The sequence below is a fragment of the Phocoena phocoena genome, chromosome 10 (genome assembly GCF_963924675.1).
Source record: "Phocoena phocoena chromosome 10, mPhoPho1.1, whole genome shotgun sequence".
Classification (NCBI taxonomy): Eukaryota; Metazoa; Chordata; class Mammalia; order Artiodactyla; family Phocoenidae; genus Phocoena; species Phocoena phocoena.
The window spans coordinates 42,285,051-42,308,637 of record NC_089228.1 but is presented as its reverse complement, the minus strand read 5'-3'; the positions used below and the strand labels follow the sequence as shown (position 1 = coordinate 42,308,637).

General features: G+C 47.3%; 1 protein-coding gene across 1 annotated transcript in view; it reads left to right on the top strand.

Annotated features, from left to right (window-relative positions):
• The window catches only part of EXOSC7 (exosome component 7), a 29,276-nt gene extending 14,971 nt beyond the window's left edge, over positions 1 to 14,305 (top strand). Inside the window, exons 5-8 of the mRNA XM_065885655.1 lie at positions 5,087 to 5,157; positions 9,760 to 9,883; positions 10,945 to 11,100; positions 14,111 to 14,305. Coding sequence (XP_065741727.1) covers positions 5,087 to 5,157; positions 9,760 to 9,883; positions 10,945 to 11,100; positions 14,111 to 14,215 — 456 coding nt within the window. The 3' untranslated portion in view covers positions 14,216 to 14,305. The remainder of the gene's footprint in view (positions 1 to 5,086; positions 5,158 to 9,759; positions 9,884 to 10,944; positions 11,101 to 14,110) is intronic.
• The last annotated feature ends 9,282 nt before the right edge of the window (positions 14,306 to 23,587 follow it).

Below are 23,587 nucleotides of genomic sequence, written 5' to 3'. Positions count from 1 at the left end.
TTTTTCCGTCTTCAGTCGAATGCTTTCAATTTCCAGGGTGAGGTTAGTTGGGAAAAGATTGGTCTCCTGTAATAATTTTAAAATTAAATACAACATAGTAGTGCAGGTATAATGCCATCTTACAGTAAAGTTACAGTCATGTCATGGTAACACCTAAAATTATCCACAGAGGCTGTCGGGGAGAAGAAAACAAGAGATGCTCTCTAGATGGTGCCAAACAGAGTTGATGGGCAGAGTTTAGACAAGAAGGATAATGGAAAGATGATGAGCTCTTTACATGCATTTTCATGTAACCCTTACAAATGTTTTGTGAGTGGGCACTTGTTTTCCCCTTTTATAAGTGAGGGAACTAAGACACAGAGAGGTCAAGTAACTAGCCCAGGAGGTCTCAGCTTGTGAGTAGTGGTACTGGGCCTCAAAGCCAGGTCTGATTAGTGCCAGAGCTGGCTCGTGACCTCACCAAGCCATCCTCCCTCGAAAACACCCTGTAGCCCAGCTACTCTGAGTCCCTCGTTTCCCGAGTGAGGCCCCTGAGGCCCTGCCTCCTCCCTCCTCCAGAGTCTGTGCCTGCAGGAGTCTTTCTGGTCTAGCCCTCCATTTCCTTCCTGGTGCTTCCCTCTCAAATACTCGTCTGCCCAGTTTTTGGCGATTGGCAGTAACTTTTCTTACAGCTGTGATTAATTTTGCCAGTCTCTTGTTCATGTACAGGCTTTTGTTGGGTCTATTTTATTCCTTTTCATTTAATTTTATGAACCTTGAGATTAGTGGCTACATCTTCCACTTAATATTGAGGGCACAGGGCTAAGCCAGTGACCAAACAGGTTCTTTAATGAATCTGAAGATAAAGCCCATCTTGTGGACTGATAGTGAACTTCATGCAAGGAACAGCCCAGCTGTCTATAATTGTCGGCCCTGCATGAAACAGGGCAGGGCTTTCTGGATACTTTTAAATTAATTTGATAATAGATGGGCACAGCTAACCCAAAGAGAGCTGTGCTTACTATTGTCTAGCAGGTTAGGACTGTTCTGAATGCTGATGCTAATGGGTAAAAATAGTGAAATTACAAGTCCATTTGCTTCTTCTCATCTCTGGTAAGCGGGATGTATTTGTAGTTTGATTCCTACCAAGCAGGTAGTTTTACACGTCCTGGTTTTGAGGAGGCGGGAACTGGCAGCCATTACCGATAAGAGTCAGGCTTCATAGCTGCCCAGGGAGGTGCAGCCCTGCACACTTGTGGTTTGGTAGGAGGCTGGCCTGGTGAGGGGGCCTGATGCTCTTTTGATTCAGGCAAGAAGCCTGTTCTCTCAGTGCAGGCTCTTGAAAAACTGGTGAACATCATAGGGACGTTAGCTTAGAACCAGCATGCTTCTTCCATGAGCAGGGATATATGGTGAGCAGGAGTGTCTCGGGTGCATTGTGTCTTGGTCACCTGCAGGCCTTTCTTTCTTTCTTTCTTTTTCTTTTTTAATTTTTGGCCACACCCTGCAGCAGGTGGGACCTTAGTTCCCTGGCCAGGGATTGAACCCACGCCCCCTGCAGTGGAAGGCAGAGTCTTAACCACTGGACCGCCAGGGAAGTCCCAGGCCTTTCTTTTTAAGACTTTTTGCATTTGGATTTCTTCTCTAATATTTTTTTAAAGGTTTTACTTATTTTGGAAGAAGATGTGAGCTTTTGAAATGTTGTCATCTTCAGAAAAGTTTTTAATGAATTAGAAAAGCATTTTAAAAATTATATTATTAATGAGGTAGATTACTTTTTGTCATTCACATAATTGCTTTCTGCCTTGGTGGGAACGTACTTCATGCATGTGAGGTAGGAGATAGGCTTTTGTTTGGGGAGTAAGTTTTTGTCCTACATCTAAAAATACATTGAATACATTGAATCCATGTTGAAGCAAAATGGTGGAAATCCAGTCCTATCACTGGGATTGCAAAAGATGAATCTCCTGTGATTTATTTTTACCAACTGGTCTGGGTAGTCCTCAGGCAGAGCCCATCTTTCAAACAAATATTCACTGGGCAGCCTTCCATGCTTTCATACTTTTATTGCAGGCACAATTACTTGAAACCTATTATAGTCAGATGATCCACCTGTTTCCAGTATTGGTTTTTTCCCCAGTTGCACTATTTTATGAGAGTAGAAATTTACCATCATGGAAACTTCATTCATCTTTGCTCTTCACAGTTCTTTAATGGCATACTTTTTACCCCAGGTGGGATAGCTTTGGACTTCACTGCACTGACGGTGTACAGGCGACCTTTGGTGGGGAGGTGGGTCACAAGGCTTGTCTTGCGAGGGGCCCCAGGAGTGGTGATGAGACCCGCGTGTGGTCTGTGGCACTGGGCATGGGAGGGAAGGTGGAGTGGAGGAGCCACTGCAGCAGCCGGCAGTGGCTGTGTGTGGTGCCAGGAGGTGCTCAACACGGGTGTCTGAGAGGACAGTGCGGGGAAACCCAGGAGGAGCAGGATTTTTGTGGGGAGGCAGGTTTTCTACTTGGTACACTGTACTTCCTAGCAGTATGGTTTGGAGGTGTACCTTATGAAAAGAAGGCCGTCATCCTCAGAGGCTAACAGAATAAGTTTTCTTGTTCCCCTAAAAGAGCCATTGTAGTATTTGTGCATCTGACGGGAGGTACATCTGTGACCAAGTGTGTCTTCCTTCCCCTTCCTCAGCTCTGCTCCTGCCCCACCTCTGTTACAGGAGGGGTTTTCTCCTCAGCGAAGGTGGACACCTATGACCTCTCTGGGACCACAGTCCAGTCTCTCTGTAACACTAGTTGTCCAGCACCTCCCCGTTTCCTCCCAGCTCGAGTAGGCCTGTTCAGACAGCCCAGTCAGGCTGCTTTGGGTCTCCACATCCCCCGCAGTCTCCCCCTGCTTCTTGGCTGTGCCACTATGTTTAGCAGAAAGATTCTAGCTAGGCTGGGCCTGCTTGGCAGGAAGAGAGGAAGGTAGGGTCTCTGAGCGCCTCTTATGTGCCAGGGATGTAGGGATGTGATCTCATTTAGTCCTCATGGCCACCCTATAGAGAAGCACGGCTTTGCTTCACTGAGGGGGAAACGGAAGCTCGGAGGACACCTGGCCAGCAAGTGGCCGAGAAGAGTGTCAGACACACGCTGCCCGGCCTGGGTTCCTTGTCATGCGGTACCCTGTGAGGAGCCAGGCAGGCAAGCTGAGGCCTGGAGTTGGGTGCCTGCCCTTCGGGGGCCCCTCAGCAGATACTTAGGGTTCAGCATTCTGCCCTCTCGATTTCATCTTTTGGTGATAAGCCAGAATGTTGAAAACCAGTGTTTGTGTCCGGCCTTAACGGGACGTGGTGCAGGACAGTAGAAAGGGCTCTGACTGGCCGGCAGGCCCCTGAGCCCACCTGTCAGGGGAGGGTTGGCCGAGGTGCTCTCCCAAGTCCTCTCCAGCTTGGAGGCCTCACAGCTGCTAGAGCAGACGTCAGCATTTATCTGGCACTTTCCTTGCATAAAGCAGATACTGTGGGCAGCAGAGTGTAACACGGTGGTCTTCACCCCTGGCCAGCCATCAGGACCACCTAGGACCTGGAGTAAAAAGCAGTTTCCAGGCCCGCAGCCTGCATTGTTAATAAGCTCCCTGACCCTGCATAGCCAGGGTTAGGAACTGGGCTGTCAAGAGTGAAGATGGAGAACATGCAGATGCGCTCAGACAGTCTGTGAGGACAACAATGGGAAGATGAAAGAGCGAATTAGTATTTATCTTAAAACACTTAGCTGACGCCTACTATGTGCCAGACACACTTCTAAGGGCTTTACAGATACTAAGTTGTTCAACACTTCTGGGAGATCGTGTGGCTTTCACCCTCCATGAGGCCCAGAGATGTTAGGTCCCACCCCGGGTTATTCAGTTACCCAGCAAAGATAGGAATCAAACCAGACTGTCTGGCGCAAGAGTCTAGCCAGAGGTGGGGGCCATGCTGTAGTGTGTACTTGAACCAGGGTACAGGAGAGCTAGTCCAGTTGCTAGACAAACAAGCTGCAGTTACAAAGCCAGTTGGTAATACAGGCTGGGGGATCATATTCTAATAAGCAGTAATTATACCAGGCTGTAGGAAAGATGGTGTCTGCACTGGAGGTTTGCCCAGAAAGCTTAAAGAGGGGAATTAGAGTTTGCACTGGGTATGAATGAAGTGCATGAGACATGCCAGGTGTGATTGTTGATTCTTAGTAGAGTTTGGAAGGCCTGGGTTTAGGGCCTGCCTGTCTTCCATAATCACCAGGCTCCTCCTTCCCAGCAGCCCTTCCTCCTGGGCTCTGAAGATAAAGGAATGAACAAAACCAACAGGGTCCAGCCTCACGAGTTGACAGTTCAGATGAAGAGGAGATAGACTCTATAAACAAACACACACGGAAGTACACAACTTTTCTTTCTACACGTGACTTCCTCTCCTCTCTTCCTGTTGGCTTTATTCCATAACTCAGGCCAAGGCTTCTTTAAAATAAGGAAGAAGGGTGTGTTGCCTTCCTCTTAATGCGCCGTAACCCTCCCTGTTCAATGAGCGCACGAGTACAGTCTACACTTTTGCTCATGGGCAAAAACGTGTGAAAGACCTTAGTTGTTACTATGCTTAATGTAGAACAGGGAGTGTTAGGTGTTTGAGCATCAGATGTACATAGGTAATTACGTGCAGTAGTAACTGCACTAATCAACATGGCCCTGGTGGCAGCTGCAGCATCAGTGGCCACCATTTTTTACTTGTTTGGAGGCCAGGCATATGTTAGCAAAGATGAGAGTAACACTTGCCAAGTGCAACTGAGAGTTACCTGGGGCAAAACGCAGGTGATGAGTTCCTCCTTCAGTGCAGGCCTGACTGGCTGAGGAGCTGCACCACAGGCTGAGGCCTCTGAGTGGTGGTACCACAGCCAGGGCAACAAGGCAGCACGTGCGGTTAGGGTGAAGAGCCAGTGTGTGTCAGTGAGCCAGGAGAGCAGCCACACGTTCTTGTCTTTGTAAACACTTGGTTGGCACTTCTCAGGAACCAGTGTCCTTTACTGGGGATAATACTTAAAGTAACAAATGATGCTACCTTCTTCTTCTCCCCCTCACTCCCCGTCTCCCTTAGCTGCTGGAATGTGGTGGAAATTTGTTTGATGCCATCTCCATTGCTGTAAAGGCTGCGCTCTTCAATACAAGGTATGCCTTCCTGGAAACAGCCCCCTGGGCCCGTGGAGAACCTGAGCAGCCACCTGTGATGAACCACTGAGGGCACTGCTACTGGAGCTCGTAGGAGAAGATAACAAGGGGTTTCAGCATTGACAATGGTGGTATTTAATTTTACGCTTCAGAAAACAGATTTTATAAGTTATAACTAAATATATTTCTGTATTTATTTTTTTGGATTATTATTTTCATAAGTAAACATGTACCATATAGAAAAATATTAGAAAACTACAGAGCGGCAAAAAGAGTAGAAACCAGAGACACAGTCAGTTTTCCAAATACTGTCACTAGATAAAGCTCCATGGAGACAGGGGTTTTGCCTGTTTTGTACTCTGCTGTCTCCCCAGTGCCATAAACAGTGCCTGACACATACTCCTTGATTGGACACGTGAATGTTCTCAAAGCAGGGTAGCAGCCTGCTGTTTGGTTTAAGTTAAGAGTGGGAAATGATGATGCCACTGTGGTTCAGCTTCCCAGACAGGCTGTGTAGCAGAGGACATGGCACTAAGCTTTCTTGGAGTTGACATTCCTTCTGACTGTTCGATGATACGGCCTTTTCCTTCTCTATGCACAAGGTTCTTTGAGGAAAGTTTGCAGCATTTGAAAATAAATATGTGGAGGAGGGTGTTCATTCCACGAGAGAGCTTACATTATGGTAATGGGGGGTCCTGGGGTACTTGAAAATGAGGATTAAAACTTCTAGAGATATAGCCTAAGGAATTAATTGGATAAGTGAGCAAAGATATTATTCGAAGATGTTTATCACAGCTTCTTTGTAGTGATGAGAAGTTGGAAACAACCTGAATGTCCCAACATAGGGGATTGAAATCTACACAGCAGCATATTTAGTATGTCTGTAAATATATATATCCCCAGATGGTCATTGTGGTTATCTTCCAGTGCTCATATCATGGGTGATTTAAAATTTATCTGTATTTTAGAGTTTTTCTGTGGTGAATTTAGACTACTTGCACAATTTAAAACAAAACAAAGATAAATAAATGTAGGTCAGAAATTGCAGGATGGGATATTTGCTGAGAATGAAAGCTATAGAGTCCCTTAACCCTAGCTGTGCCACTAGACTCCTGGCTGACACTAGTCAAGGGTGGGCCTGGCACTTGTGGCCACTGTGAGGCCTCAAGTACCAGATGCCATCAGCAGCAGCCTGGGCTTGGGCTCCGTTGGAGAAGAAAGGAAGTCGCCATCTGTTGTACCTCAAGCGTCAGAAATTACTTCCTGTCTGCCAGCTGGTTTCCTTGGGCACCAGGGCAAAAAGGGAGAGTAGAACCAGATGAGGCTGTTTGGCTGTGGGGGAGGTGTTGGGCAAACTGTACATCAGGATGATAAACCCAGCTGCTCAGGATGGGGAGGACACCTGTCATGGCCATAGCTGCAAGTCTCATTCCCAGAGCAAGAACAGCCCTGCGGGCAGCAAGGGATGCGCACTCGGCAAGGCACTGGGTCCCTCTAGTGTATGGAGAGACCTTTGGTACAGCCAGGGCCTTTTAGAAGGGTAGAGGCCATTCTCTTGACAGTATCCTCTAGCCCTTCTGCTGAACCATATTGTGGCCAGAGGGTTGGGAAGGGGTGTGTGTGTGTGTGTGTGTGTGTGTGTGTGTGTGTGTCTGTGTCTGTGTGTGTGTACGCTTATTTTTTTCCATGCCAAAATTCAAACTGGTTACCTGATTTGTTCAAATAGGATATTACTTAGTACTTACACCCTGGGGGCCCCTGACATGGAGACTTCATCCAGGACAGACCCTGGCAGGACTCCTTAGTCCTTGTGGACATTCTCTGGCTGAAACTCCTTTGCTCTGGACGTTGGCTTGTGTAGGGATGGCCAGCAGGCTGAATCATAAGGGTCTTTTGTTAGAGGCACAGGGAAAAGCACCAACACTGTTTCTATAACAGTAGCTGGCTGGACCACCTCTTCCTTCCTGGCTCCACCCCACACTGGAATGAACTGACTTTATGGCTCAAATATATTTTCAGCACCCAGCTCAAGAAACAGAACACTGCCAGCCCCCCAGAAGCCCTCCCACCCTGTACCCCCATGCAAGTTGCTATACCCACGGAGGATAACCACAGTCCTAAAACAATAGATTGGTTGGTGCTTGATATGAATGGAATCATGCAGTGTTTTCTCTTTTATGTCTGCCTCGTTCACTGAGCATTATGTTTTGAGACATCTGTGTTGTGGCCTGTAGTCATACTTTGCTTTTTGCTGTAGGGTGTTCCACTGTGTGAATATACCACAGTTTATTTATCCATTCTTCTGTTGATGGATCTGAGTAGTTTCCAGTTTTGAGCTGTTGCAAATAATGTTAGTAGATAATGCAAAACAGCTTTCCAAAGTGCTTTTACCAAATGATACTCCCATTAGCAGTGTATAGAGTCTGAGTTGCCCTGCATCTTTGCCAGCCCTTGGATTTCTTTTTGTGTTTTTAGTACTAGCCATCCTGGTGGGTATATCTTGGTATCACATTTTAGTTTTACTTTGCACTTCCCTGATGAATATTTAAGTTGAGCACCTTTCTGGCAATAAACATAGCCAGTATGTTTATTGGCTATGTGAATAGCCTCTTTCATGAAGTTCCTGTTGAAGTCTTTTGCCCATTTTTCTGTTGGGTCGTGTGACTTTCTCTTATGTTTGGTAGGAATTCTTTATGTAATATGTTAGTTTATATACACATACACACACAGAGAGAAATATTTTCTCCACTCTGGATTATCTTTTAGTTTCCAAACAATGCCTTTTAATTATTTATTTATTTAGGCTGTGTCGGGTCTTAGTTGCAGCACGTGGGATCTTCATTGCGGCATGCGGGATTTTTAGTTGCAGCATGTGAACTCTTAGTTGTGGCATGTGGGATCTAGTTCCCTGACCAGGACTTGATCCCGGCCCCCTGCACTGGGAGCATGAAGTCTTAGCCATTAGAGCACCAGGGAATTCCCCCAAATAATGCCTTTTGACAAACAGAAGTTCATAATCTTAATATATATTATACACACACAGAGAGGCATATCTTGATTTTTTTTTTTTTTTTTTTTTTTTTGCGGTACGCAGGCCTCTCACTGTTGTGGCCTCTCCTGTTGTGGAGCACAGGCTCCGGACGCGCAGGCTCAGCGGCCATGGCTCACGGGCCCAGCTGCTCCGTGGCATGTGGGATCTTCCCGGACCAGGGCACGAACCCACGTCCCCTGCATCGGCAGGCGGACTCTCAGCCACTGCGCCACCAGGGAAGCCCGGCATACCTTGTTTTACTGCACTTCACTTTATTGTGCTTAGCAGATACTGCGTTTTTTACAAATTGAAGGTTTGTGACAACGCTGCGTTGAGCAAGTCTATCAGTGCCATTTTCCCAGCAGTATTTTCTCACTTCATGTCTCTGTGTCATATTTTGATAATTCTTGCAATATTTTGGACTTTTTCATTATTCATATATTTGTTACGGTGACCTGTGACCAGTAATCTTTGATGTTACCATTGCAAAATGACTACGACTTGCAGAAGGCTCAGATGATGGTTATCATTTTTTAGTAATAGAGTCTTTTTATATTAAGGTATGTGCATTGTCTTTTTTTTTTTTGGTTTTTTGTTAGATAAAATACTATTGAATACTTAGTAGACTGCACTATAGTGTGAACATAACTTTATATGCAAAAAATTCGTGTGACTCACTTTATTGCCGTAGTCTGGAACCAAACCTGCAGTATCTCCAAGATGTGCCTGTGTGTGTGTGTGTGTGTGTGTGTGTGTGTGTGTGTATTCAATTATAATATAATTGAATCTGTTATTTTTTTCTCCCCTTTACAGTGAGTACTTTCTGTCCTATTCAATAAATCTTTGTCTACTCTAAGGTCTTGAAAATGTTCTTAGTCTTTCTTATAAAAGCTTTATTGTTTTATCTTTCACCTTTACATCTGCAGTCCATTTGGTATGTGTATGGTGAGAGGTAGGGATCGGGATTCATTTTTGGATATCTGGTTGACTAAGCATCGTTTTACATTTTATTTTTTAAATTTATTTTTTTATTGAGGTATCATTCATTTACAGTATTAGAGTAGTTTCAGGTGTACAACATAGTGATTCAGTATTTTTATATGTTATACTCCATTTAAAGTTATTATAAAATATTGGCTATATTCCCTGTGTGGTACAATATATCCTTATACCTTATTTATTTCATTCATAGTACTTCATGCCTCTTAATCCCCTACCTCTTTTTAGCCCCTCTCCCTTTCCCTCTCCTCAGCAACGTTTTTTTTTTTTCCGGCCATGTGGCATGCGGGATCTTAGTTCCCTGACCAGGGATCGAATCTGGGTCCCCTGCAGTGGAAGCGTGGAGTCTTAACCCCTGGACCGCCAGGGAAGTCCCTCCCTAGCATCCTTTTTTAAAAGACCTCCTTTCCTCCCTGCACTCAGTGTCACCTGTACACTTTTGGCAGGGCTGACACAGAGCTCAGGCATAGCATGACTTCATCTTGTGAGGCACAGGGATTCCAACTCAAGAAAAAGAAGTTATCATCCTTCCTTTCAGTTAGTGGGAATTTTAATTTTGCTTCTCCTTCTAGGATACCAAGAGTTCGTGTTCTGGAAGATGAAGAGGGCTTGAAGGACATTGAACTGTCTGACGACCCCTATGACTGCATCCAGCTAAGTGTGGAGAATGTCCCCTGTATCGTCACCCTGTGCAAAGTATGAGCTTATATCTCATGGTTTTTGTCTTCCCTGTGGATCTCCTTCAACCCCAACCCGTTAAGGTTACCTAATAGATTGAGAAGTTATAGTTTCACAACCCATATAGTAGTCTTAACCCAAATCGAATAATTTTGTTATATTAGAGACCACTACCATGAGCAGCTCTTTCTTTTCTTTTTAACTGGAAGATAATGGCTCTGGTCCCAGGAGCACACGAGTGGGTTCATAGTAACAGTAGCCAGAGTTTGCTAAGCCCCTTCTACCTACCAGGCATTTCACCAAAACACCCTGAATGCATATTTCCTTTAATTCTCTCAACTCTGTGGTGTCTACGCTGCTTGAGTAGTAAAAGGGTGGTTGAAAGGTGGACACTGTCCCCTCTGTGGCCCTAATGTCCACATCTATGAAATAAGGGGGTTGGAGCAGGGCCTGGGTGTCTAATACATCAAGTGTGGTTTTTCCATTAGCACTGAGGCCTGTGGAGCATAACACCTGGCTGATGCTGATGTGTAACTTGCACCTCCCAAGGCTGTGCAAAGAGGCCTGTTTTGGCTGAGATTGTCGCTGATTCCACGCAGGATTCGTTATATAAAAATCAGACTGAACTGGTCAGGTTTAATTCCACCAGAATCGCTTCACCCAGGCTCTGGTGAAGCATTGGGACGACTGGAGCCACCTGCCCTTGACTCATTCTTGAGCATGTCCCTTAGCATGGGCCCTCTTGATTCATCTTTGTCATCAGTGAAACTTCCAGGGGCCTGTTAGAAACCCCCTGGTTGGCCTCTGACTTGGAAGGTCTCTGAATTATAATTCCAACCACCCTTCCCCCTACCCCGTATTTCCATTTCATGCTTCTGTTACACTGGTTACACAGTAGCCTGTGATAGAGTGATCGAACGGTACTTCAAATATTTTCCATATGAGCAGAAACTAAAATAAGACCCAAATGGGAGATACAGGTTCTTTGCTGGTGTAGATATTCCCTCCACGAGGCTCTCACAAGTGGGGATCTGGGATGTGCGTTGCCCACGCACGTGCACTGCTGCCTGACTTTGCAGATTGGTTACCGGCACGTGGTGGATGCTACTCTTCAGGAGGAGGCCTGCTCCTTGGCCAGCTTGCTGGTGTCCGTGACCAGCAAGGGAGTTGTGACATGCATGAGGAAAGTGGGAAAGGGCAGCCTGGACCCAGAGAGCGTCTTCGAGATGATGGAGGTGAGACTGGTTCTGAAGCAGGTGCTTGGACCTGGCTGGGAGTATTGGCTGCCTCCTGCCCCCTTGGTCACGCTGTGGGAATTCTCCCCATTGACCCCCTTCACCCCAGGCTTGGGGCTTGGAGAGCAGCTGGTATGAGCCAGATGTCACTGAGCTAGCTGAGGGTGGTGGCGGTGAGGGCTCTGGACCAGGAAGTAGCGACCTGCTCATCAGAGTCTCTTATCCTTTCCCTCTCTCATCCTCAGTTCCACATTTCTGAATGAGAATATTGGACTGATAATGTGAAGAGTCACTTGTAACTCCAAAACCCCAAGTTTCTGTGATTTGATGAGGGAATTGAAATCCTGGCTGACTGCTTCCCATCCCTTGAAGGGAGTGAGCGGAGGTGGAGCCAGGGGGCTGAAGGATGGCCGTCTCCCCATTCTTCGTGGGTCTGGAAGTGTTTAAGCGGAGATGAATAGGAAAGGTGGGAAATCCTCTCGACTGGCGGATTGCTCCCCTCAGGTCTCCTCAGGCCTGGCAGCACCACTAGGGTGCTTCCCAGCTGCTCTGTACTGATTGGTCGACAGGTCTGTCCCCCACATTGGCCTGGAAGCCCCTCTGCGGCAGGGACCAGGTCATGCTGACCTGTGTCTTTCCAGACCTTCCTTCCCTCGTGTCCACCTTGACTTTCCAGAAGTCTTTGAGGACTTTGAGACTGACAGACTGACTGACTGACTGAATTGCCAGGAACAGAGTTAGCCAGCCCCAGTTTTTTGCTTTAGTTAACCACTGCCTCACAACACATGCCCAGAGGTCATCTATACTCTTCTTTCATTTCTAGAAATAGTGACTTCTCACTAAGCACTTAATGTCTGTTGTTATTTTTGTCATCTTACTTGAAAGCAAAAAATTGGCCTTGTGTATAGCGTTGAGGGCCCAAGCATAAGCTCTGAAGACAGACTGCCCGGGTTGCAAATGCGGGTTCTGGGCCACAGTTCCCTCATCTGCAAATGGGGATAACAACAGTAGTAGTGCCTGCTGCTGCAGGTGTTGTGAGGGGTGGGCAGGCTGAGTGGAGGGGAAGCACGTGTCAGAGCGTCTGACGTGTCGTCAGTTTGCAGCAAGTGTCAGCTCCTACTCTGTGCCTCATTAAGCACCCTGAGTTCAGGTGTCTCCAACTGTGCATGGCAACAAGGGTTCTTCTTAAACAAAAGCTCTTAAAAAGCTTTATAATAAGTTCTACCAGAGGCCTCTAGATGAGTGGCTCTCAAATCTTGTTTTCGAAGGAATTCCCCCCTCATCCCCCCACCAGGAGAGTTTGATGAGAATTGTAGTTATCTAAACAACAACAGAAACAATAAATAATAGTTAACGTTTATTGTGTGCTTACTACGTGTCAGACCCCGTTTTTGGTGCTTTAAATAGTATCGTGTCATTTACTCCTCAACAACCCCGTGAGGAAACTGTTGTTACCCTTATTTTTGTAGACGAGGAATTAAGGCACGTAGAGAATAAGGAACTTGCCTACAGGCTTCACAGCTTGTAAATGCGGGAGCTAGGATTCAAACCTGGACTGTGTGCCTCCAGCCAAGAGCTATTTTAACCTCCTAAACCAGGTCGGCCATGGATGGGTGGGAGAACCAGAGTGCTGTACAGTGAGCTGGGCTTCATCTTCCCCTGGGGCTCGGGAATGAGGTCTGCAGACCCTGCTCAGAGGGACCATGGCCCTGAGGCCCTGTCTCACCATTTGCCTCACACGGGGAGGCAGCATTCTGGAGATGCCGCTCGTGGTAAAGCTTAGAAACTCAGGTTGTTGTGCGGCTGCCACCCCCAACCTCTGCAGTCTCTTTCCTGCAAGTCCAGGTTCAGACTTCTCAAGTCCTGGTGTCCTGTCTGTCTCATCTCCTCTTCTCCTCTCCCTGCCTTCATTCACGTGAATGATCAGTTCCTCTACTCGATCAACTTGGACATTTTTTCTTTTTTCTAACGTCATGATAAAAATCTTCCCAAAGTCACTTTGGACCTTAACCCTGACTTTGCATTTCATAGAACTGATCACTCCCCAGCCTGTAGACTGAGATCTTCTCTTCATATGAGTTTTCCGTAGTTCTTGGAGTCTCATCCCTTGTTATAGTCAGGGGTCAGGAGAGAAGGCACACAGCCCTAGGGAGAGTCCACCTATGACTAGGAGGATTGGGGTGGGGGTCAAGGCCTGGGTGCCTTTCTCCCTGACATTGTTGGGAATGGAACCAGTGGCACAGGTGAAACTAAAACTGCTATGGGGACGTGGAAGGCTTGATGAAGAGACTTGCAGTTGGTTCACTGTATTCTTAACCTGATTCATGGGATGGAAAAACAGTTGCCTAAAGAAAGATTTCTGTTGTATAGTTGGGTTTTTTTGCCGGGGCCCCCTTCTTTCTGCTGTGTAGGAAATCTGTGGGTTGTCTGACCTCCTGACCTGTCTTGATTCCAACATTGCACGCCTTTAGCCTCTCCGCATGTCAGTAACATCAAAGACTCTATCCGGGTATTGACTTTGGTCCTATCTGAGCAGGTCTCCTTTGGTGGCAGGTGAATTAGAAACTGCTTGTTAACATGGGTCCTCAGCACCATCTGTTCCTTCACCAGACAGATTTTTGGATTCACTTGGCCTCCCCATGCCTTCTCACTGCAGCACAGTGGCTGTAACCAAGACCTGATTGGGTTGACAGTTTTGCTGCTTCTAGTGGCAGCAGCTAAGGACTGAGGCAGCCTTTGTTGCTTGCTGCTTTGGGGTTTGCCTTCTTCTTCTTCTTCCTTTTTTTTTTTTCCTTTTTCAAAATGGAGGTTTTTCCAGAATGCAACTACTATGTAGTCGGGGTTTGGGGTTTGTTTTTATATTGACTTGTTAATTAAATAAAAGTCCTGTAAGGCAGGTGGAACGCGTGCAGCTTTACAATGGCTAGCTGGCGGGGAGCTTCTCTTGCTCAGAGTGTGTGTGCCTCACAAGCGGGCCTGTGCCCTCTTCTATCCCTTCTGTGTCCTGCAGACCAGCAAGCGCGTGGGCAAGGTGCTGCACACCTCCCTGCAGAGCGTTCTACACAAGGAGGAAAGCCTGGGGCCCAAGAGACAGAAAGTTGGATTCCTGGGATGATTTGCACATCAACCCCCAACTGCCACGTGTTTGTTTTCTACTTTTCCTTTTAAGCTGAAGTCTGTGTACATTTTTCTTAACTATTATGAATTTAAGGCAACATTTGTACATGTAAAATTAAAGTCTGATTTATGGTCTGGCTTGATATGGCTAGAGTTCCTCAGCTGTAAGCCAAGATGCCATTCGGTGACCCCTCAGAGAGTCTGACCCTTGTCTAGTGAATGACAGCTAAGTCCAGAGGTCTGCTCCAATGCGAGGGCTCTGGTCACAGGCCTCCCCAGGGAGACTTACCACCTGCCACAGGAGATCAGAATAACAACATCAAGACCTAGCAGAAAAATGGTTCAAAGGAAATGTTTATGATATGTATATTGTCAATCTTTCTCCCCTGTAGAACCTACAAAATAAGAATCACACACAAAAAATGTAAATTCGGGCTTCCCTCGTGGCGCAGTGGTTGAGAGTCCGCCTGCCGATGCAGGGGACACGGGTTCGTGCCCCAGCCCGGGAAGATCCCACATGCCGCGGAGCGGCTGGGCCCGTGAGCCGTGGCCGCTGAGCCTGCACGTCCGGAGCCTGTGCTCCGCAGCGGGAGAGGCCACAACAATGAGAGGCCCACGTACTTCAAAAAAAAGAAAAATGTAAATTTGCCTCGTGTGTTTGGGGGCTTCTTGGTGGGGGAGATGGAGGAGGCGCTCTGCTCCAGGTACAGACCCAGGGCTTCTGCCTGGCTGGTGAGCCTTCCCGAGTTTTGGGGGAAGCCCAGTTCTTGCTTCTTGCCCTCCAAGAGATTCCCAACCTAGCTCCCCTAGAGTCTGGGGCTTAACATGTACTTTGGTCCTTAGCCAACCTTTCTTATCACTCTTGTTTAGAACTTGCTTTGTGTTTTATAGCCACTCGCTGGTGTTTTGTAAGATTTCCATGTTTTATCAGCATTAAGAGGGCTGCTTCAGAGATGTTGTCATTTGATTCCTCAGCTCAGCTTCCTACTCTGGGGACAGAAGGAGAGGCCATTCTCAGTGGCGCCAGAAGGCTCTTTCTATAAGCCTGTGTTCCACTCACAGTGCAGTGTGTTGGGATTAAGTCTGTTCATGGGTTGAGCAGTCTCTATTTTTTCTCCAGGGGAACTGAAACTCCCCAATCAATCCTTAAAGAGAGCCCTGGGGAAGGAGCTGATTCGTGAAAGAGCGCATTTCAGCCGTGGCATTTACTCTCTGCATTTCAGTTAGACAAATAGGGTAAGGAGTTAGGAAGTTATTGCCTAATGGAAAGAACATAATGCGAGCTGAAGCCCTTAAGGACTGACTCCAGAGGTCCTGGCGTGGGCACCTCCTCCCGGCGTGGCCAGGTATGTCCTGTGGAGAGAAGCAGCTGCCTAGACTTGGACCTGGAGCTGCTGCCCTGTTGAGAAAATAGCCTGGGTTCTCTTTTTTCTTTATTTTTTTCCCAGTGATTGTCCTTACAGGCGCCATGACAGTGCTCCCAGGGAGGCAGCAGTCAGCCTGTTTCTCTTCCCCTGCCCCTGGTTGACTGACCGTGCTGGAACGTTAACAGTGGGACTGCACAGATGCAACCAGAATGTGAATAAAGTTTAGAAACCTTCAGTTTTGATGATTAAAGACATCAGATAGTTGAGACAGACAGATGAGGCCTTCCCAGGCCAGTTGTACAACAGCTACCCAACTGGGCCTGCTGGCTAAGCAGTTATGGTGCAAATGAAGGGAAGAAGTAGATGTTAGCGTCTGTGTCTACCACCCCATCCGTACCTTCCCTTGAAGGCCACCCCACCTGGAAGAAGGGTACATCACAAATGAAACAAAATACCAAATGAGCAAGGTCTCTCCAGGAGAGGCTCTATTAGAATTGTCTGATGGTTGCAGCTCTCAGAATAAGTGAAAACTGAAGGCAGAGACCGGCAAAGACTTGGAAAAATATTGTCCTGGGGAAATCCACTGCTTCATCCAGCAGAACCAGAGCTGTCTTTAGTGGCCATTAAATAAATGTCAGGGAGAAAAACTAAAGTCAGCCAAAAGGCAATCAACAGCTTGTGGGTGGGGAGGGTAAGGGTGGGCATAGAAGGAATGAAATGTTATAGAATATTCAAATTGGCTTTATTGTTTCTGTGATTCCTTGGTCTCTCAAATTGTGTAAATTCAAGCCTGCAGAACACATGAATTTAGAATACTGACAGCAGTTTGCATTTTGCTCAATAAAGGCTGTGGTCTCATATAACTGCCAGTCGAGCGTAAACCTGTGTTATTCAAAACTTTTTGGAAATAATCTGGCAGTGGCTATTAAAAGTCTTAAAAATTTCATGCCCGCTGACCTAAAACTCCACTTCTGGAAATGTAACCAAAGGAGAGTAAAAACATGAAGTAAGAAGAAGTTCATGCCAGTATCACTGCTTGTGCAAGAATGGCAGAACTGCAAAGCAGCCTGAAGGTGCATCCTTGGCAGGTTCCTTTGCCAGAGACAGGGCTTTCTTCAGGAAGAAAGGGACTCTGACCTGGGATAAAGACAGGATCTTGGTCCCTCATTCTCCCCAGAACACTTTAGGCAGGCAGAAGAAGCCCCCACCCCTAGCTAAAGGAGAGCAGCCGTTTCCCAAAAGAAACACTGTACCAGTTCCCATGCAAGGACCATACTGAGGCAGATGTCTCACAAGGTGATACTTGTCAACCTCTGCCCCACCTTCCCTCATTGGCTCCAGACCCATAACTAGGGTCTGATTACAGCCCATCCTGAGCAGGGAAATGCAGTCCCTGCCATGGGAAGAAAGATATTACTCATCAAAATAATTGCAAGACCTGGCTTGGCAGGTACCAAGGAAATAGAGGTGGGAGTGGATCTGAGGGTGTTGGACCAGGGCCAGGGCTGAAAAGGGGGTTTAATGTCCTAGCAAGGAGGTCTGAAGCTGTCCTAATTCACTGCTGGGATAGCCCCTGAAGTTGGACCTGGCCAGCACCTGAAGTAAATGAGGAGGAGATACCAGAACTGAATAAACTGAAAAAGCAACAGTGCTTCTTAGATCTGTAAGAGAAGTGAGGTCACAGGGCAACCACTGCTCCCCAAATCAGAGAGACCCAACAGGCAAATCCAGCGAAATTAATATAGCTGTATGAAGCTTACTTTAAATACAAGACATATAGATTAAAAGTATCAATAAATGGAGGAAGAAAGATAAACCATGGTAACAATCAAAAGAAAGCTAGAGCAGCTATATTAATTTCAGACAGAGGAGACTTCAGAGCAAGGAAAGTTATCAGGAATCAAGAGGAACATTACATAATGATAAAGGGGTCAGTTATCCAGGAGGACATAAAAATCTGTAATGTGTATATGCCTAACAACAGAGCATTAAAATACATGAGGTAGGACTTCCCTGGTGGCGCAGTGGTTAAGAATCCGCCTGCCAATGCAGGGGACACAGGTTCTATCCCTGGTCCAGGAAGATCCCACGTGCTGCAGAGCAGCTAAGTCCACGCACCACAACTACTGAGCCTGCGCTCTAGACCTTGAGAGCCACAACTGTTGAGCCTGTGGAGCCACAAGTACTGAGCCCGCGTGCTGCAACTACTAGGCACAGGTGCACCTAGAGCTCGTGCTCTGCAACAAGAAGCCACTGCAATGAGAAGCCCTCACACCATAATGTAGAGTAGCCCCCGCTCGCCACAACTAGGAAAGCCCACGCAGAGCAACAAAGACCCAACACAGACAAGAAAAAAAGATGTTTAAAAAATAAAAATACATGAGGTAAAAACTGATAGAACAGCAAGAAGAAATACATGAATCCACTATCATAACTGGAGACGTCAACACCCCTCTATCAGAAATGGACAGATGGAGCAGGCAGGAAATTGGTAAGGACATATTTGGACTCAGCAACACCATCAATCAACTGGACATAATGGACATCTATAGACTGCTGCGTCCATCAACAGCTGGATACACACATGGAACATTCACCAAGATAGACCACATTCTGAACCATAAAATGCACCTTAACAAATTTAATAAAACAAATCACAATGATCTGATCTCAGAACACAATAGAATTAAACTAGAAATCAATTACAGAAACATAGCCAGAAAATCCCCAAACACTTGGAGATTAAACAACAAACTTCTAAATAACACCTGGGTCAAAGTAGAAATCTCAAGTGAAATTACGAATTTTGAACTAAATGAAAATGAACACACAACTTATCAAAATTTGTGGGTTGTAGCAAAAGCAGTGCTTAGAAGGAAATTTATAGCCTTGAATACATATATTAGAAAAGAAGAAAGATCTAAAACCAATCATCTAAGCTTCCACCTTAGGAAACTAGAAGAGCAAATTAAATCCAAAGTAAGCAGAGGAAAAGAAATAATAAAAATTAGAGCAATATAGATATCAGTGAAATTGAAATCTGAAAATCAATAGAGAAAATCAATGAAACCAAAAGCTTGTTCTCTGAAAAATTCCAGAGAAGGGAGAGCTTTAGAAGGGAGCAGTCTGTCACCAGTCATTTCATTCCCTGGGGGCATCTGCAGATTCTGGACATGGGCTCTATGAGGAGTTCCATGGGGGGAAAAAGAGAAACCAGCAAAACTTAACTAGTGAGGTTGTGCGGGGCTCGTGTGATAATTTGGAAACTTCAGGATCCCTAAATGCACAACTGGGTTTATATTTGTCGAATTTTAAGGCCATTTGTGGAGGGGTCGAGGGACAGGTGTCAAAAAGGCAGATGGAAATCTATAGTATCCTACAAAACTAATCAGATTTTCTATTTCTTCCTGTGTGAGCTATTATAGCTGAAGACATCAGGTAAGTGCAAAACGGCCACACGCCCAGTTTACTCTTGCCAAACTTACAAGTCAGGTCATTTACTGTCTCAGCCCTGGAGTGGAAGGAGTAAAGTGGTGGACAGAGGCCATGGATCTCTGAGGGCGGTGCAGCTTCTCTCACCAGCCCTCCTTTCTCACACCTTTGCAGGTGGCCCAGCTGCCTCACACACAGGGTCTCCACATGCTCCTTACAAGAATCCCATTGTGTAGGCAGAGATTATTGCCCTATTTTATGAAAGAGGAATCTGGGTCTTGAATAACTTGCCCCAGAAGACACAAGTGCCAGGTGTCTGAGCTCCACTTAGAATCCAGGACTCCCAGTTCTCTTTCCACTAGGATACTGCTGACCTTTAGGGACAAAACAACAAGGAACGCGGCCCCATGGTGCCAAGAACTTGGCTAGGTGGGGTATTGCCTCCCCCAGTACTGTGTGCCCCAGGGCCTGGCACACAAGGACAGAGGCAATACTTGTTGAATGAATGACAACAAGGTTGTCAAAAAGGGTTCAGAAAGGAGCAAATGACTTTCCTAATGACGGTCATTGAGACCACGGTAACAGGCCATTTGTCTTTGGTTCTGACTAAGGGCCAAGACTGCCCATGCAATATTCTTGGAGATGTGCACCCTGGATGTTCTTACCTTTGAAGAGAGTGTGGAAATTCTCTGCTCCATAGGCGGGGCCTCATTTCTGTTGATACAGGGCCAGTGGAGCTAAAAGGAAACATCTGTGCAGGGAGAGGGTAGGGGTGGGGGATGGTTCCATGTTGGGCCAGAAGTTTTCATGTTGTTTGGGCTGACATGGGTGGGGTGGCCAGAGCTTGTGCTATATACTCAGACTTCCAACAGCTTTGGAGGGAAAAAAAAAACCAACAACGCTTAAAACCTGAAATGTGCCTTTTAGAGCTCTCTTCAGATTTTTCTGCCTCTGGCTTTATTGTCAAGGTGATTCTTTGTGCAGGGAAACTGATGTGAAAAGACTGGGCCCTGAGGGTGGTGTGTTAGCTCATAGACTTTTCCTTGAGGGTGGGTCATTCGTGAACATTAACCCAGCATCGTTCTCCTGGCTGAAACCACCCCCACTTGCTGCTGCCCTACCGGCTGGTAGAGGCCTCTGGGACGGTGCCACCAGAAGATCTTTTACGCTGGGAAGATGAAATCCATAGACCTCACCGGGGCTGCTGGTGAGTCCACTGGAGGTGGCTGCAGTGCCGGTTCTCACCTAGCCGGGGAGAGCTGCGGGTGGACAAGAGGACCCGGGGGTTCAATGGCCATAAGCTTATTAACACTGGCAGCAAGTGAGGCATGGTGGCTACAAAGAGGTGGGTTCTGAACAGCGTGTCCATTTGGACCACGGGAGGCACAGGCACCTGCCCATGGCAGACTGCTTGAGAAAACACACCACAGCGAGGACAGTGACAAGCAGAATTCTATCCAAAGGTGATTTGGGGAAGATAAGTCCAGGAACCATATCTCAGAGGAAAAGTTGGGAGGAAGCGGGGAAGGAACACGGAGAGGAGACAGTCAAAGAGGGACAGGAAGGCCAGTTGCAAACATTTGCTGGCCTCTTAAATGACTGCTCCAGAGGCCGGCGCCAGGGACCACAGGGTGATGTTTTGGAGGCCTGCCTGCCTCACCACAGGGGGACTTTATAACAAGCTGAGCGTCTAATGATGGAACCAGCTGCTTTGCAGAGTAATGAGCTGCTCGTCCCAGGAAGGATTTAAGCAAGCACATGGAGACATCTGACAGGCTCAATGGAAAAGGACAGCCCATATCGAGTGGTGGTTAAACCAGGTGGCCTCTTCCCATCTGCTTTTTATCTCAAAGGTTAAGGGACAGTGGGCCACTTGCCTTTGTTGAGGCCCACCTCAGTCCCACTGGCACAGAGGGCCCCTCACATTGCACTCCCAGGGCCTCACACAGGCCTGGGCACATTGTGAAGTGAATGGGGGATCGATGGGGCAAGAACATTTCCAGGCGGGTCCTGACACAGCCTGGCTCCTGTGTGGCTCCTGTGGGATGACACCTAGAGCAGGGGGTTCCGGGTTTCTGAACGGCCACAGCAGAGCTTCTCTGGGACTTCCTCCCCAGCATAGCCAGGGCACGGCCTCAACAATCAGGCCTGTTTCCCTGCTGCCAAAAAGCTGAGGTGAGAAAATCAAGAAAGCAATGGAGGGCTTCCCTGGTGGCGCAGTGGTTGGGAGTCCGCCTGCCGATGCAGGGGACACGGGTTCGTGCCCCGGTCCGTGGAGGATCCCATGTGCCACAGAGCGGCTGGGCCCGTGGGCCATGGCCGCTGGGGCTGCGCGTCCGGAGCCTGTGCTCCACAACAGTGAGAGGCCTGCGTACTGGAAAAAAAAAAAAAAAAAAAGCAATGGAGTTTCAAAAAGAAAAAAAAATTTTAATTTTCTCTTGCTATGCGCTACCCACCCAAATTTCCAGGAAGCGAGGCTCCCCGCCTGTTAGGTTGCATAATCCTCAGCCCTAAACCATCCCACTGAGGGGCCAGCTGTGCATATAAAACCCTCTCCCACTCTTGAGAATGTGAGGGATGGCCCCTGACAGAAAGGGCCAACAGAGTGCCTGCTGCCTGCCCCAGGCTCCTGCCCTTGGGGACCACAGGGGGGAGGTCAGCCAGGCTGGGCTGCAGGCACATCCCTCCCCAAATCAGATGGGGCAAGGCGGGGTCCCTGGAAGAAAAGCCTGAATTTCATAGCACTGCATTTTCTTTTGGAACAATCTAAAGCTCACAGAAAATCTGCAACTACAGTACAAAGAATATTTTTCCCCTGAGCCATTTTCAAGTGAGTTGTCGACCTGATGCCCAAAGGTTGTGCTTTAGTGCATGTTTCCTATTGACAAGGCCGCTCTCCTCCATAGTCACAACACACCATCCAAACTGGACAGTGACATCCAAGGGGTACATCCCTGCCACGTGCTCCTCAGACCCACCAAGTTTCTCCAGTTGTCCCAAGGGCGTCCATGAGAGCGGAAGGGTCTGGTCCAAACACGTTGTGTTTGTTGCTCTGTGCCTGCAATCCCCTTCAGTCTGAAACAGTTCCTCAGACACGTCCCTAACAGTTCTGAACGCTGCTGGGCAGTTGTTTTGTAGAAGCCCCTCGGCTGGGCTAGTGTGGTGTTTCCTCGGCAGGAGTCTCACGGAGGCGATGCCGCATTCTCCTCACCTCAGCCCATCAGGCGCTCAGGTGCTGCAGGCTCTCCCTTTGGCCCGTTACTGACGATGCTTACTTTGGTCACCTCATTCAAGTGACATCTTCCAGGCTTCTCCACTGCGAGGTGACTCTTTCCTCTTTGTAATTAATAAGTATTTTGTGGGCAAGTAATCTGAGATGATGAAAATACCCCGTTGCTCATCAGACTTCCCGTGTATTCGCTTATTTATATCTGTGTATGCTCATGATTTCCTGTTTTGCTGTTACTGTCACTGTTTTGATGTTCAAACTGTCCCTGATTTTGGCCCCAAGAAGCTCCTTCAAGCTGGCTCTGTGTCCTAGCACGTTCCCATCCTTCTTTAAACAATTCCTTGCTTTCTGGCAAAACAACTTGTTCTGGGCTCATTTTCTACTTTTCCTGCCCCAGCCCTGAAATCAGCCATTTCTCCAAGGTGCTCTGGTTCCTTTTAGTGGAAAGCTGTATTTATTATAGAAGGTGGCACTTGGATGCCAGGAGTGCTCGAGGCTTTGGAGGCAATTCTGCTCCACCCAGACAGCTGGCAGACTGATGTGCACATTTCTACTGACATTTATAGATTCCTCTTTAGGTGTCAAAGTCCACAACTGCACACCGATAGCTCCAATTTTAATCCTACACCATAGGATTCATTCTAGTTTTCTCTCTGTATTTGTACCTCCCTTTTCTGACAATGAGAAACCTGGCTCTTACGGTCTTTAATAAATGTACTTATTCGATGGGTGCCCCTGTATGTAACCACTCTCTCACCTCTGCCACCACCCGCTCTCCCATGCGGACCACCTCTTCTCCTCACCTGGACTCCAACACTCCATGTAGGACCTCTGTTCCCCTGGGGGTGCCCCCCTCCACCCTGCTGCACCCTGACACCCCACACCACACTGCTCCTCATGGGGACATTCTTTTCTCCCTGCTCCATCTCTGACACCACTCTGGGGCACCATAGCTGCCCCTCTCCCACCGTGGTCACCTCTGCTTCAGACAGGATAGTTGAGAAAGAGAAAGTGAAAAAAGGAGAGGACTCCCTTGTATTTTTAACCAAAGATACATCAAGTGCATAGAGACAGACCACAAAAGAATCACAGCAAACATTCTAGACAATCCAGCAGTCAGCCCCAGTGCACTCTGTAAGGAGACATCACTGTGGGACCATTCTGGAGTCACCCCACTTGGGGTCAAATACTGGCACTGCCCCTTACAGCTGGGTAGCTTGGGTTCCCTTAAACTCACTGAGCCTCAGTTTCCTCAACTGTAAAATGGGGAAATGACAGCACTTCCCTCATATTGCTGGTGTGAGGCCTCCACGAGGCCAGGGAAAAGTATGACCCAGCGCCT